We start from the raw sequence: 15363 nt of genomic DNA on the forward strand, positions 1-15363 counted from the left end.
AGATGTTATTTCATTATTTTCGGTTTTTGACTTTATTCTTATCTAGCTGGGGTATTTTTCTTCTTCTTTTTTTGTTAGTGACGGCAGCTCTGAACTTGTGACTTCTTTTTTATGTAGTTCGTTATATATCTCATCCGAATATTAAATCGTGATTTATTTTTTCTACATAATTGAATTCATAAAAAACATAGATTGAATACTTTTTGCGTATATGTAATACTATATTATGAGTCACAGGACATACCTCCTTGGGTACGTTCTGTTGTATAACTTTTTGTACATCTACCGTAGACAATTTCTTTCTTCTTTTTCTTACTTTAACCAGTGTTGCTCATTTGATCTACTACAAATGTAATTGATCTACAGTTTAACGATATATTAGTAGTTTATATTTTAGAATTGTACTAGGTAGGGTAAAATCTATATTATCACTTTCGAAATTATCGGCGGCACGTTTGTACATAGTAGTTCCAATCAATAAGATTCCATAAAATTATTGATTTTTATTAAATTGTTTTTAATAAATATATATAAGAGTTGATTGTATATACATTGCATAACCAAAATCATTTATACATGATGTCAAAAACTAAATAAGTAGGTAAAATCACTTTTTTAATGCTGCAACATTTTCTATATAAATTATTTACACAAAAAAATAAATTTAAATTTGATCTCACCCTGCAATTGAACATGACAGGATATTTTATTGTTTTACTCTTATAGACGTGTTGAATTCGTCTTCTTCATTAGTTTCCGGATTCGAAGAAGCTTCCGGATTTTTCACGTACACTGGAGTACCTTTACCTCTCACGTAATCTTCAGTAACGTGCACTTCGGAAATGTTAGCACCAGGTATTTCGAACATAGGTTCAAGTAATAAAGATTCCTAAAACAAATTTGTTAATTTGTTTAAAAACATTCCTATAGTTTCCATTATTCTCACCATTATCGCCCTTAATCCTCTAGCTCCGGTTTTTCTTTCCATGGCTAATTGCGCTACTGCGTTCAAAGCGTCCGGGGTGAACGTGAGATCACAATTGTCCATAGACAAGAGTCTTTTGTACTGCGGCACTAAAGCATTTTTTGGTTCGGTTAGAATACGCACCAACATACTTTGATCCAACGAATGGAAAGGAACCAGCACTGGAAATCTACCGACGAATTCCTGGAAACATTTTGATGATAGATAATTTCATTTATTAACATTCGTATTATACTCACAGGTATCATTCCGAAATCTATGAGATCTCTAGCTTGTACTTGTCTTAAGGCGGTATCTTTTTCTGTGTTTTCTTCTTCTGCAGATTGCGACGAATGATGAAGTGTCGCTTCTTGTGCTACGGCTCTCCTACCCTTTCCAGTAGAAACAGGAGCGCCAAACCCAAGATACTGTAATTAGAGACAAACGTTAAAATAGGTAAGTAGAAACAGTTGCAATATGTACATTTTCATTATTTCTCCTTTGTATCAATCTCTCCAAACCGTTATAGGCCCCACTGGCGACGAATAAAATGTTCGTTGTATCCACTTGGATAGTTTCTCCTCTCAATTTTCTTGGGGAATTACGTTCGGGGACATTGACTACTGTCCCTTCCAACATTTTCAACATACCTTGTTGTACTCCTTCACCTAAAAATAGATTTTTTATTATTAGACAAGTATTTTATAAGAGATTTTATTTGGAGACTTTTTTGGCGCTATATTTTAATCCCAAAAGAATGTTGGCTGTCAAACCATGTAACATATTATTATAAATATGGCTAAACAACGGGTGAAGAAGTCTACAGTGAACATCTAATTACAGGAATGCATCTAATTCAAAGTCAAAAACGGACAGGTGAAGTTTAGTTTTACTTTATAATTAACTCAAATCTACAAACATAAAAATACAGTACAGTTACTAATCATTTTTTTTTAATCCAATAGATGATTATAGGGTAAGTAAAAGATGAATTTGTTACCTCCCACGTCTCTTAATTGATGTATGCCGGGTACTGCTCCAATTTTGTCTACTTCATCTAAAAACACTATACCGATTTGTGCTTTTTCTACGCTATAACCTGCATCCTGAAGTAATTTTCCTATGACGCTTTCAATGTCTTCACCGACGTATCCAGCTTGGGTTAGTGTCGTACAATCGCATATTGCAAAAGGGACGTCTAAACATTGGGCTATCGTTTGAGCAAGCAAAGTTTTACCTATAAAATTGAAAATACATAATGAAAATTTGATATAGACACGAAAAGAGGTAGATTTTATTAAAAAAAATAAATGGTTAATGAAGAGGAATGTTTTCCTGACTAAAATTATTTGCTGGACTGTGTCGAATGCTCAGATAACATACATAAAGACTGCTGGATATGACTATGGTGGATAATAAAGAAAAAAAAATTAAATTTAACAATGAGAAATGGTAGCGACAAGTATAAGGAAAAAATTGTCCAAATATTCTCTAAAAGTGGAAAAAAGAGAGAGTAAAAGGGGCAAAATATCTGTAATTTCACAAATTGGAAAATATATCGAGTGATTGTTGTAAATAATTAAAATTTGAAAATTCACATTATGTATTTTTTACCTAATCTCAAAATTTCGAAAAATGATGTAAAGAAGTGTTTTTTTAGAATTTTCAATATTTTTCTCCAAAAATATGTAAGTTGATATTGTAAATAAATATTTTAATATTTTTTTGGTTTTTGTTAGGTTAGAATTTTTCTAGATAATTTAAAAGTTGAATCAAAGTGTTCATTTTCAAATTCTCTACAACTTTCACTTGCCACATTTTTAGTAGGAAGATTCGTTTAGCTGTAATACAAATTTGAAATCTACATTTCCACCCCTTTCATCCCCCTATTTCTAATTTTAGAATATTTTTCCCTCATACATTATTATTTTCTGCAATCAAAACTCTTTGAAACCTATTAGCAATTGAAAATATAATTATAAATTTTAACTGTGTCAAAAGCTCGTTCAACACCCCTAAATACTAAAATACCAAATTTTTTCAATTCATTACATGATAATTTGGTCGTAAAGATACTAAAAGTGTATGAAAAACTAATTTTCTCTTTACTGTATAATAAAATATAAATAACAAATTTCGTATATCACTAAAAATGAAAGAAATAACTTAAAAAAATATACTTACCAGATCCGGTAGGTCCTAAAAGTAAAATATTACTCTTCTCCAATTTCAAATCGTGTGTAGTCTTGTCTAAAATCTCTGAACCCTGACCGGATTTGGAAATCTGCTGTGGTGCCGTTTCGAAGGAACCCCCAAAGTTCATACCTACCGAAAGATTACCCAAAAACCAGCTTAAATGTCAGTTCAAATTAATATTCATCCCTATCTTACCCCTATGAGTTATATTTTGAGGTCCATGTTCCATTACTGCCATATCTTGACGAAGATTAGTCTGAATGGGGGTGTTGTTATATATCCGTTTATAATGATTATACACCGCCACTGATAAAACCTATAAAACAATAAAAACATGTTTTTTTCTTGTTTACTTTATCAGCAATCAAAGCATATATAGTTTTTTAAGCTAATGGAATATCTTCAGAGCTGTACCATGACACAAAGAGGTCTTCTCCAGCAACAAATCCTCTTTACCAGATTTCTAGGTCTATTGACAAATTTCTTTGTACTCTTCTACCCTCTTGTGGTTCTAGGAGTGGATGGAGTGGCGTTGCTTCTTCTCCACGTGTTCCAGCTACCTTAAACGTGCCCCTCCAGATGAGCTCCATACATCTGTCTCAGCTCAGTATTCCTCCGGAGCTTGTTTTTCATTTTTAATTTGGATTCTCCACCAATTAGCTAATATAACTCTTTTACTTTCAGGTGGATTTGTTCACGTTTTTCAATGATATGGTCTTTCCATGTGAGTCTCATGTCTTGGTGCATGCCTAGGTATTTTGTTGTACTAGCTTGTGGTATCTGGTCTTTTCTTAGTCACTTGGATTGATTTTGATTTGATTTTCTTGGTCGTCCACGTTTGGTTGTTACTTAAATGTGTCTGCGGAATCCTGGAAGCTACAAATGGACTTTAGTGGTTTACCAATATGACTGTATGGTGGTCATTTGCTAGTAGATACATCTAATAATGGCCCCTGTGGTACACTCTATTGGATGATTACCGGAAGTATTTTCATTAATTTTGGTTCTGAGCTCTCCCAGTTTGAAATATGTGATTTAAAGACAGTTTTCGATTTTACTTCTTCTAGTGCTCATTTTGAATTTATTCTATAGTTGAATGTTCCTTCTTGAGCCCAAACTGGTGTAGCGGTATCCATTCTTCAGTGTTTCGGGTTTGAGTTCCGACAAGATTTGCAGTAAACTTATTGGACGATATGAAAAGACAGTGTTTGGGTTTTTGTCCTGCAGTTCTCAACAGTTTTGGCCAAAAATTGAGACATAATTCTATACTAATAAAAAAAAATCAAAATTAAATTTGTTAATTGTTAAAACTCACTTTTTTAGCATATTCTTGACCGACTACATGCTTGTTCAAATAATCATAAATTTTTTTTGGCGGAGGAGGGGGTTTCTTATACTGCCCCGTTTTAGCATCTACGCCTTCCTTCTTTTTACTATCAACTTCACTCAAAACAACGAAAAAATGATGACATTTTTCACATTTAACGAATCTAAAACAATAACCAAACATTTCTTAATTGTTACAATTAAGCGAAACAGAAAAAATTTTCAATATTTTATTTACCACTTGTAAAGATTTTTAAAACAAAATTGATACAAGAAGTTTCACCTCATTTCATTCATTCAATTCGAAACCATAATACTTTTTGTGATACTATCAATGAAGAAACATATTTACCTAGTTGAACTGACGAATGTCTCAACGTGGGTACAAGGATCTCCACATTTAGGACACGATAAAGTATTTTTATTTTTACCGCTACCGTTGCTAGAATCTTTGGACGGAGGTGGTGGAGGAGGATTGTGACCTGTCGGTGGTTCCCCTGTTCCTACAGTTTTAAATACAATAACACTAGTTGAAATTCCCTTTTTTTGAACTACAGCAGTGTTATAGATCATTGAAAGTACGCCTGAAATAAATTTAGATATTGAATTCATTATAATTCAATTGATACTTACTTTATAATGTAAGAGAAAATATGAAAATAAACAAAAAACAAAACAAATGAATAAATAGAAAATATTTAAAAGAAACAATGTAAATAAACCGCTTGCTATAAAAAGTTATATAAAAACAAAGATCAAACGAATTCCGGGTATTTCATCAAAGACGGCGCCTTCGCCGAAATTTAGAATTCACTATATTCTAGTAGGACCGGCTCCAGGGCGAAGATGAATTCGTAACAATACGTTTCAAGTTTGAAGACACCACGTTGTTCAGTATCTTAAGTCAACAGTAACTGATACAGTGAGCAGTGTAGCATCATTTAACTGACTGTAGCACAGTCGAGAAGAAACAGGTTGAAAAAACTTCAATTCCGTTTTTAATATTAATATAATAATCAAATTTGGTGTATACAATATTAATAAAGTATCATTCATATAAAAATTATTTTATTTATTAAATAACAATTTCTAAGCCGCAAGAAATTACATAAACAGAAGCAGACCACGAGTATTACATTCACTGTTTAATTTTCTATAACCTGAATCATTTCTTATTTACATAACAACTGAATTTGTGAAGTTGACACTGAACTCATTCTGTGGTAACCTCCAATGAAACCAATAAGGACAAATTTCTTCATTTGTTCGAATTTATTTTGGAGTTTTTTTCATAATTTCAATGCCATATGGTTTTTTATTATTTTAATATATTTATGTTTGATGTGATTGCTATTCACAGACATACATTGAGTCCCCTCCAATGCTCAATTATGAACACTTTATCTGAAACTAGTATTTCTTTTATTTCTAACACTTAAAATAATTATAGGAGATCTGTCAGCTTCAGTTTGGGTGAGTCTTCCTTGTTCTATCCAATATGTTACCAGATTTAGATGAAGATCCTACTAGAACCTTAGTTAAAACTCTTGCTCTGGTTAATGCATTCTTCTAATCCCTATTGACCATAGATTCCCAATAGTATATTTGTTTTTTTTCAGTCCTTCTATTTTTAGTGCCCACTCTTTTCTTAGATTTCTCTTTTTTTCAATATATCTCCAAAGAGCTCTGGTTCCTGAAAATTTTCGGCCTCTTTCTTTTCTAGCTTATTGGTCATCTTTCATTCTCTTCTAAGATGCCTAAACATGGCTGCCTGGCTACTTTCTTATTGTTTTTTTTATTTTTTTCTCATTTTCCTTCAATAATATTTTGCTTTTGTCGCACGACTTGGACAATGGAATCAATGTCTATCACTTTCTGAATGATTCATACATATTTAAGAAACCTTTTTCTACCAGGAAAATTGACACCTATGTAATCACCTTGTTTGAATTTATGGTATCAAAATTTAGGCCTTAATTTGTTGACGTATCATCATCTTCTTCTTGTTCAAAAATATATCTTCCAACATAGCTTCTGACTCGATCCATTCCTCTTCTTCACTTGTGCAAATAGTCAACAATTTTTTTCAATTTTTGTTTTGACAAATCCCAATCTCAACTTTTCTTTTGCCCGTTTTACCAACATTTCCTCTGTTTTTTCCGAGATGTAACATTGTCTGCCCATTGTCTACCCTCTTTATGGGACATTTTCCTTGGCTTTATTCAGCAAAGTAACTGTAGAAATTTTCAATTTAACCTCAAGAACAGCTGAACAAGAACATGCCTCTTTGGCATCCTGCTACAACATCATCTTCACACTTCCAACACTTCCTACTATTGGGTGGGATACTTGAAAATTGATGGGACTTACTACAAGACAGATCATATTTATCTTTTCCAGTACTTTGAAATAAATTTAGCACCAATAAAAGAAATGTGTGTCTTCTATTGGAGATATCAGAATTTTGAGTAATCTATAGAAACATCACTATATCCTATACATTGAAATCTTTGAAGTCTTCTCAAACCAACGAAATTTGTTTTAAGCAAATACGGAATACAGAAACTATAGATTCACACATAATTATTTTTGATTCCTTAACAATTTTGCTTAGAAAACACAAACTTTCACTTGGACTTTAGAGCACTCACAATTTACCTTCAGTTCCTGAAGACGATAACTTGGTTATTGAAACTCACGTCAATTAGTGTAATTGTTAGTGTTGGTGTAGTGGAAGTGTATATAGGTTTATTCTAGCCAATCTAAGTACAATTTATTTTTATGGAAAATGATGTATCTGTAACTTAATTGTCAATTATGATATTAAAAAATATAATCCTGGCATTAAAATAATAATCTTGCAGACTAACAACCTCTTTATACGCGTCATGTTCAAGTTATCCAGTTTAATGACTGCAATCAATAAAGGTCAAAATTAAATCATTGTTAATAACCTCTACTTTTTCACAGGAACCTTGACCAAATCCATAATGGTTACAATTTGGCAACAATTATTCAAATTTAGCTTGTTTTGACTGAGTATTTATTTAAAAAAAATCATACGATAAATATTTGTTCACTTTATGTTTTTTGACCATACAATTCAAACCTCGGTAAACATTAATTTTGAAATAGTAGACTGCAATAACTAGAGATGGGATTTAACCTCAAATTATCAGTTATTTTTTCACTGTAAACTTGTCATTGTTATTTGAAAATTATATAAAATCAGATTTAAAAAAAGCAGAGCAATGATTAGTGGTATTAGAAAATTTTCCTTATAATTTGAGTTTAATTACAAAAATAAATTAGTATTTTTGTTATGTGAATTTACATCATTTCAAATGATAAACAAATTATTGTTCAATTACGAAATCCTGATGATCCTTGAATTAAATAAAAATTTCATCAAAAATCTATCAATAATGACTACGAAAATAACTAAATTTTCCAGAAAAATACATTTTTTATATTTAAAAGAACAATTATAAACATTATAAATTCAATTCAATATGATTATAACATAGATCTACACAAACTACTTGTTATATATGTGAGTAGTGGGTAAAATAATAAAAACGGTAGTTTTTGATTTGTAAATCTTTCAACACAACACCTTTATCTATTTTTTCATGTTTAGTATATATTTAAAACTAATTGATACAATTGAAATGAACGATAAACAAAACAGTAATCGTACTCGTTACTGTATAATTACTATATACATGAATGTATAATGAAAAGATAAAAACAAAGTGATAACTTACCATGTTGTAACTTGTTATTTCTAGCAGCAAGGGCATACCTTCCAGCTGTAGCAAGACTGCATCTAACGCTACCCATTTCTAAATTATGTTATGTTCAGTAATGTATTTATTTAATTTTCGTTTTTACATATGAGAAACATAGACGGACCCAAATTTATGTCTCCCTTCTAATGAAAATAATTCCAACTCAACTTAAAATGTTACGACGTAATTAAAATAAATATGGAATAATTCCAAAATTCGTGTCGATACCGTTAACTGTATGATTTTTTGTTGAAATCGTGAGGTGAACTGATTTGAAACTTGTAATATATCACTAAAATTTTGATGACTGTCAAATAAGTCACTCAGCCATAACCCATAACAACTTTCGTCGATCAGAGACAAACTATTTGTCTCTACGTTGTTGGCGTATAACCTTGGTAACCTCCATGCTAAATTTATCCATTTTTGATAACAGATCATATTATTTATGAAAACAAAGTATCTTATCTTATGCTACATAGTGTAAATTTTTTGGTATTTAGAATGGTATCTATAGTATTTTCCGATACAAAAAAGTTGAAATGCGAAATTGATACGATAAAAAAGAATAAGAAATTGTCTAAATTCTCAATAAGTGATTTCTTCTTTTTTATTTCTAATTGTCAAAGGGTTGACGGGACGGGTTATCAATTCTACAGTAATTTAAAAGAAAAATTGATATGGCAAATATTTTGAGGAAACTTGTGAGTACCATTCTTTTCTGTATGAGTTTTTTAATTTTTTTTTCGTATAATTGCAGTAAATAGTGTTTGCCTATCTTGCAAATTTTGTGTGCATGTGATTTTTGTCGCCCCCTTGAAGCATGAGGTTTTTTCGTAATTTTTTTGATACTACGATTCAAAAAACCGTATGGACAAAACTAATAAATTATTTTAAACGAATTTCTGAAAATCAACAATCAAATGCTATTGATTTAGTAAGTGATTATATAATCAAATTGCTTACCCTATAAATACAAAGTACCCAAATAAATCGTATCCTACTGTAATTTTTTGTTGTTATAGACTACTTCGCAACCTTTGGGCAGTAGATTATTTAGTAGTGAAATAAAAAAATGTACGATTATTCCTGGAGATGGAATTGGACCAGAAATATCTGCTGCCGTTCAAAAAATCTTCCAAGCTGCTAACGTTCCTATTGAATGGGAATCTGTGGATGTTACTCCTGTCAGAGTAAGTAAATTTCCTTCTTTAATTGAGTTTTTTTTTAAACCACTATTCTATTTAATTTATTTTGTGTTATTGGAAGAAGTGTATAAGGTCTAATGTTTTTTAGGGACCAGATGGAAAATTTGGAATTCCCCAAGCAGCCATCGATTCCGTCAATAGAAACAAAATTGGTTTAAAAGGACCTCTAATGACACCCGTAGGAAAAGGACACAGATCATTGAATCTTGCTTTGAGAAAGGAATTTAATCTTTACGCCAATGTAAGACCATGCAGAAGTTTAGAAGGGTAATTATAATATTCTTCAATTCATGTTTTGGCTAAATTTACTAATTAATGAAATTGATACTATCTTTTATAGTTATAAAACCCTCTATGATCACGTGGACGTTGTAACAATTCGTGAAAACACAGAAGGTGAATACTCAGGTATTGAACACGAAATTGTAGATGGGGTCGTTCAAAGTATAAAATTGATCACAGAAGATGCTTCTAGAAGAGTAGCTGAATTTGCTTTCCAATATGCTAAAGACAATAACAGAAAAAAAGTAACTGCTGTACATAAAGCAAACATTATGTAAGTTGAATACCCAAAGCAAACAATTCTTGATTGACTTGTTGATATTTTTTTCAGGCGTATGTCAGACGGTCTGTTTCTGAGGTGTTGTAGAGAAATGGCTAAGAAATATCCTGAGGTTAAGTTTGAAGAAAAATATTTGGATACCGTATGTCTTAATATGGTACAGGATCCCACACAGTATGATGTTTTAGTGATGCCTAATTTATACGGTGACATTCTATCAGATATGTGTGCTGGATTGGTGGGTGGTTTAGGTCTCACTCCGTCTGGTAATATTGGAATGAATGGGGCTCTCTTCGAATCTGTAAGTTTTTATAAAATACTTTCAACATAATATTCAGTATTTTATACTATAATTTTCTTGTTTTTTTCTTTCACATTTTCAGGTACATGGAACGGCTCCAGATATAGCCGGCCAAGATAAAGCCAATCCAACAGCACTTCTCCTTTCTGCGGTAATGATGTTGAGATATATGGGGCTTAATTCGCACGCTAGCAAAATCGAAACTGCTTGTTTCGAAACTATCAAAGAGGCTAAGTATCTAACGGGCGATTTGGGAGGTAAAGCTAAATGTTCCGAATTCACGAATAGCATCTGTGAAAAAATAGCTTAATTATGAACCTAATTTATTTAAAAAAAGCAGTAACCATTGAGAAAATTAGAGTGTTAATAAAAAAATGTTGTTATTGTATATATTAAGCGAAAATCTCATACTAAATAAAATTAGGTTCTATTGTGAAGAAGTTACCTTCGGATTTCATAGTATTCACCAATAGGATTTTTTTTTAATTTATTTTGCGTCCGATTGTACCATTTAAGTATTTATTCTTAATATGTTAATAAAACATAGTTTTAATTGTTTTTGTTTTATTTAAGTTAGAATTGAAAAAAAAAATTAGTTGTTGAATGAAGCGAAGCAGAATCTGAAATACTAGGCAATGAAAACATTGTCTGTGCATTAAAACCCAGTGGTTCAGATGGTTTAATCACATTCGAAGCAAAAAAGTTTCGCAAAAATGATTTACAACATTTTATTCAGAAACCAGTTTTACTACGGTAGTTATTAGATTTGGTTAGGTCAACCTATAGGACAAAATATTTGTACTAAGTATAACAAAAAAATGACAAAGATTCATTTTTATTTTTTACAGTGCCCATTATATATTTATATGGAACACAATATTTCCTAAAACGACTAAAACACTGCCAATTACAATTTGTCTTTAGTTTCAGAATATGATAACTTGGTATGTAAACTCAGACAGAAATAATTATAAGTGAAATTATTATCAGCTGTTACTTTTTGTAAGAATAATGAAAAATATGAAAATTTCTGGAGCTGTTGGTGATATTCATACTAAACAGAGTGTCAGTCTTTAGTAGATCTCCGAAGACGATAACTTGGTTATCAAAATGCATGTCAGACAGTACAATTGTGAGTAGTTGTATTGTCAACAGTGTGTTCAGTATGAATATCACCAAAGGCTTCAGAAATTCCAACTAACCTCTAGATTTTTTAATCGTTTACCAGGTAAGTGTGTGGTGCCATTAAGAGTATTCCATTTGTATGTTCGTCTGTACACGACTGTTTACCATATTTAAACTCACAAAACCACCTTTTCACTATATCATGTGATACTACAGGTTCTCTTAATATATCCAACAAATCTATGAGAATTTACATTTTAAACACAAGTATTTAATAATCTCAGTTGCTCGACACGATACATTTTGATACTGAAATGTGATTTTCCTGAATTCGGGTTTTTATTGTATACAATTCTCAATGGATTCAGTCAATTTCTAGGTTAGGTACAATGATGAATAATCATTTTGATTTATACATGGCACAGAAGTGTAGCAAATGGATCAGCCCCGGTATATTTGTTAAGTTTTTATTACATTTATATATATCTAATGCCTCTAGTAAAATGATATATTTAAATTAATGTTGAAAGTAATATAACAACATTTTTAGAAAATCTAGATGTTTCAATATTTTACATGATAAATCGATTTCATTTTAGGTCTCTTATGGAAAATAATAGGTAAAAATTTACGTTTTGACTAAAATATCCACGTGAAAGATTGAAATAGGTCGAAACGTCAATTTCTATCTTGTATTTTGAACTGATTTTCTATAAAAAAGTCCTAAAATCAAGATAAATCTTCAGGAAAAACATAAAAAGGTCTAAGAAGTGACTGAATATATTATTTGAAGGAACCGTTAGTGCACCTTTCGTGACATCAAAAATGAAAACAATTAAAAAAAACCTTCCAGTTAAGAACTCAATGTTAGGATAACAGAATTACTAAATAAGAGTAGTACTTTGATAAGAATTGATTAAATTCCATGTTTTTTATAACGTGATTCACTGTATTTACATTGTTTTCCAACAATGACGTACAAAATACTTACAATTAATTATATATAATCTCAAACTGATCAGATCAGTTGATTTATGATATTTTATTGCATTAAATGAATCAATGTCAGTATAATAATTCTATGTTTTGTTGGTCAGAGGAATAGTCGAGTGATTTAAGTAGAATCGTTACATTGCCTTACTCACATATATTTTTATATTAACACTTTATATAGAGCAACAATAAATTAATAATAGTTAAATAAAAAGTTGTTATACAAAGATGCTTTCTTCTTCTCATCGTTTACTTGAAATGGCCTTGTCGTTTATGTCCCCATGCCGGAAGCGGTTCCTAATAGGTAGGCAATCAGCATCCCACGAACTGTTATGCCGGGTTTCCACCAAGCGGACAGGTCAACAACAAAACATTAACTGTTTATTTGAACAAAAATTTCGAACAGTTTTGTTTTGTACGTGTTTCAACATTATTGGGTCCCCAACGGACTATGTGCTTACATCAGTCACGAATATAAAAACTGAATATTTCATGATAAAAAAGAACAAAAGTAAACGTCGGTTTTGGAGTAGGCCATCTTTTAGGCAAAAAAGAGGAACCGTGACGTCAAAACTATTGCAAGTTCTTAAAGTATCGGGGGTGAACTTCTATCAAGTTTTAAGAGCTTTTTGAATATCTATTTTGGAATAACGTTGCACCCTCTAAACTTCTAAACGACTATAATTATAATCAGATGTCTCGAATTAATCGGAAAAACTTTCATTCAACAATTTTATTTGTTTTATAAATCGAAAGATTAGTTAGTAGATTACGTTATTTTATTAACACACTGTATATTCCATGTATACAGCCAATATTCATTCATGAACTATTTCCTAGTTTCACAGCTTTAATCAAAAAAATAATAATTAGAATTTCATCTGTAATGTACCGTTGCTTATTGTAATCTTTGACACCCTCGTGTCGTAAACTCGTAATATCTTTTTGGCGATTCACCTGTGAAACTCTCCACCCCCCACGTGCACCGTCGCCCCACCCCCTTTATTATTATCACATTTGCCACCCCTCATACCAAGCTAGAGGTGGTAGCTACTAGTATTGAAAATAACCGTTCCATTAGTTTGTTAACGTTCTTGAAAATTTCGAAAACCAAATAATTTCATACATTTTTTCTGAATCTTCGATAAAATCTAAGCAAATATTAATAATAGTTTTCAATTTTAGTAAATTGTTTAACAGCAATAATAACAATCACACTACAGAATCGCTACAGAATCGATATGATTCAATTCGTAGTGATGTGGTGGCTTATTTCTGGGTCATTTCACCCTTAGTTGATGATTACAAATAATTTGAATAGGTGCGCTACAATTCATGACGGTTTTTAATATTTTGAGATAAGAATGCGTCAACTCAGGACAGGGATATTTCAGGTAAACGAAAAGGTAGTACATAATACAACTCGTGACGGATCTATTAAGAGTTTCACCTGGAATTTAGTATCTAATCCACTTCGTAAAGTTGGGAAATCGACAAACTAAAACATACAGTTTATAAATTTTTTAAATTGCATTCTAACATTAGCTAGATACTAAACAATTTAAATATAAACACGAATGCCTGCAGATGGAACGGTCTTTGTCTTATTTAAGACCGGTTCTCTCTTTTCAGTCTATTCTTTTGTTTTTTGATTATTCTTTTGCTTCGGGTGTGAAGTGATGGACCCACGTTTGATCTATGGTTATGAAACTGCGGTATCCATCTTGCACATAGCTTTCTCATGTTCAAATTTTTAGTTAAATTATGATGTCCAGTACTTTTTGAAATGCCTACTATGTTTTCTAGCTCGCGCACTTTGAGTCGACAATCATCTAGTTCCGCTTTGTGGATTTTCTTCAACCTTTCTGGAGTCGTCACCTCATTTGATCGACCACGATGCTGGTCATTGCAGGTCGTTTAAACTCTGCTACTCAATATTTTGCTGTTGATAACGAAGGAACAGGCTAGTTCAGCTTTTATATTGGTTGGACTAAGACCTTTCAAATAAAAGTAAAATTCACTAAAAATGCCAAATGACTACGAAGCAACGTGATGTCTTCAAACTTTAAACATCTACTGTATAAATTGTGTACTTTTTAATACTGTGGTGTTTTTCAAGCAACTACCGCCATCTCTAGTTCAGGCCAGGTACTTCTAGAATCATCCTTGTAATGTGAAGCCTGTAAACTCAACTTTTCAAGTTTTCCGAGTAATCTTACAAGAATTCGTTGCTTAACTTGAAAGTACGTTAACTTGTTTACAGTAGCAAGAGTTATTGCCGTGCAATTCTTCTGTAGCACCATCTAGTAGCGAAGGGAGCTCTCTAATTTTCTATTTCTTCTTCTTCCGTGTATTTGGCGTAGTCGCCTGTTTTATCTTCGACATCCTTGCCTCCTATTCTACTTCAAGGTTGTCGCCTCCATCTTTTTCTTAGTCGGCTGGTACTCCTTCGGCCCAATGGGGATTTATCGCGCGCTATGTGTTCATTCCATTCTTTCTTGATAGAATCCATTCGTTGACATACTGCAATTCTTAAGGCTTTAGTTGTTTTTGCTCACTAACGTCTCCAAATCCTGAAATGTCGATTCCTAGGTATTTAAATTTCATTACTTGGTGAATTATCTGGTCGTCTACATCTTCTCGGAGTTTTGTATGTAGTCATACACTGCAGTTCAACACATGCAAAAGCCTTTGAAGATCATCATCATATTTTGCGACTAGAACAGCATCATCAGCGTAACATAATATTGTAATATTTCGGTCCCCTATCTGATAGCAAGTGGTTTAAGGGGTCTTCCTGGCGAATCCCTTTGATCCCCTGTTATTTGCTCCGGAGCAAATTTTCTATTTGACATTCTATATTGTTTTCCTTATCTCTGTTCTTCCGATCATTTCTT

At 31.8% G+C, this 15363-nt stretch overlaps 2 protein-coding genes across 3 annotated transcripts; one reads left to right on the forward strand and one right to left on the reverse strand.

Annotated features, from left to right (window-relative positions):
* Positions 1–598: 598 nt before the first annotated feature.
* LOC130895747 (ATP-dependent Clp protease ATP-binding subunit clpX-like, mitochondrial) lies at positions 599–8792 on the reverse strand. Its single transcript, XM_057803281.1, has 10 exons — positions 8254–8792; positions 4839–5070; positions 4476–4650; positions 3356–3476; positions 3149–3289; positions 1965–2201; positions 1448–1632; positions 1225–1392; positions 947–1168; positions 599–889 (listed from the first exon to the last, which is right to left on the reverse strand). The coding sequence occupies exons 1-10, from the start codon at positions 8327–8329 to the stop codon at positions 707–709; spliced, it is 1740 nt and encodes a 579-aa protein (XP_057659264.1). The 5' UTR covers positions 8330–8792; the 3' UTR covers positions 599–706.
* Positions 8784–10902, forward strand: LOC130895748 (probable isocitrate dehydrogenase [NAD] subunit alpha, mitochondrial). 2 transcript variants are annotated; one of them, XM_057803284.1, is made up of 6 exons: positions 8784–8981; positions 9303–9470; positions 9574–9752; positions 9826–10041; positions 10099–10348; positions 10431–10902. In XM_057803284.1, the coding sequence occupies exons 1-6, from the start codon at positions 8958–8960 to the stop codon at positions 10656–10658; spliced, it is 1065 nt and encodes a 354-aa protein (XP_057659267.1). In that variant the 5' UTR covers positions 8784–8957; the 3' UTR covers positions 10659–10902. The 2 variants fall into 2 exon arrangements, with proteins under 2 accessions (XP_057659267.1, XP_057659266.1); XM_057803283.1 differs by having other exon boundaries at positions 8896–9214.
* The last annotated feature ends 4461 nt before the right edge of the window (positions 10903–15363 follow it).

The sequence above is a fragment of the Diorhabda carinulata genome, chromosome 6 (genome assembly GCF_026250575.1).
Source record: "Diorhabda carinulata isolate Delta chromosome 6, icDioCari1.1, whole genome shotgun sequence".
In the NCBI taxonomy this organism is placed as follows: Eukaryota; Metazoa; Arthropoda; class Insecta; order Coleoptera; family Chrysomelidae; genus Diorhabda; species Diorhabda carinulata.

Bases quoted from the DNA above. Each gene is read 5' to 3' on its own strand.
- LOC130895748 (XM_057803283.1), top strand. From the start codon at position 9,101: ATGAGGTTTTTTCGTAATTTTTTTGATACTACGATTCAAAAAACCGTA. The intron at 9,215-9,302 runs GTAAGTGATTAT...TTGTTGTTATAG, and splicing joins AATCAAATGCTATTGATTTA to ACTACTTCGCAACCTTTGGG. The intron at 9,471-9,573 runs GTAAGTAAATTT...AATGTTTTTTAG, and splicing joins TGGATGTTACTCCTGTCAGA to GGACCAGATGGAAAATTTGG.
- LOC130895747 (XM_057803281.1), bottom strand. From the start codon at position 8,329: ATGGGTAGCGTTAGATGCAGTCTTGCTACAGCTGGAAGGTATGCCCTT. The intron at 1,393-1,447 runs GTACATATTGCA...CTCTAATTACAG, and splicing joins AAAGGAGAAATAATGAAAAT to TATCTTGGGTTTGGCGCTCC. The intron at 1,169-1,224 runs GTGAGTATAATA...AAATGTTTCCAG, and splicing joins TAGATTTCGGAATGATACCT to GAATTCGTCGGTAGATTTCC.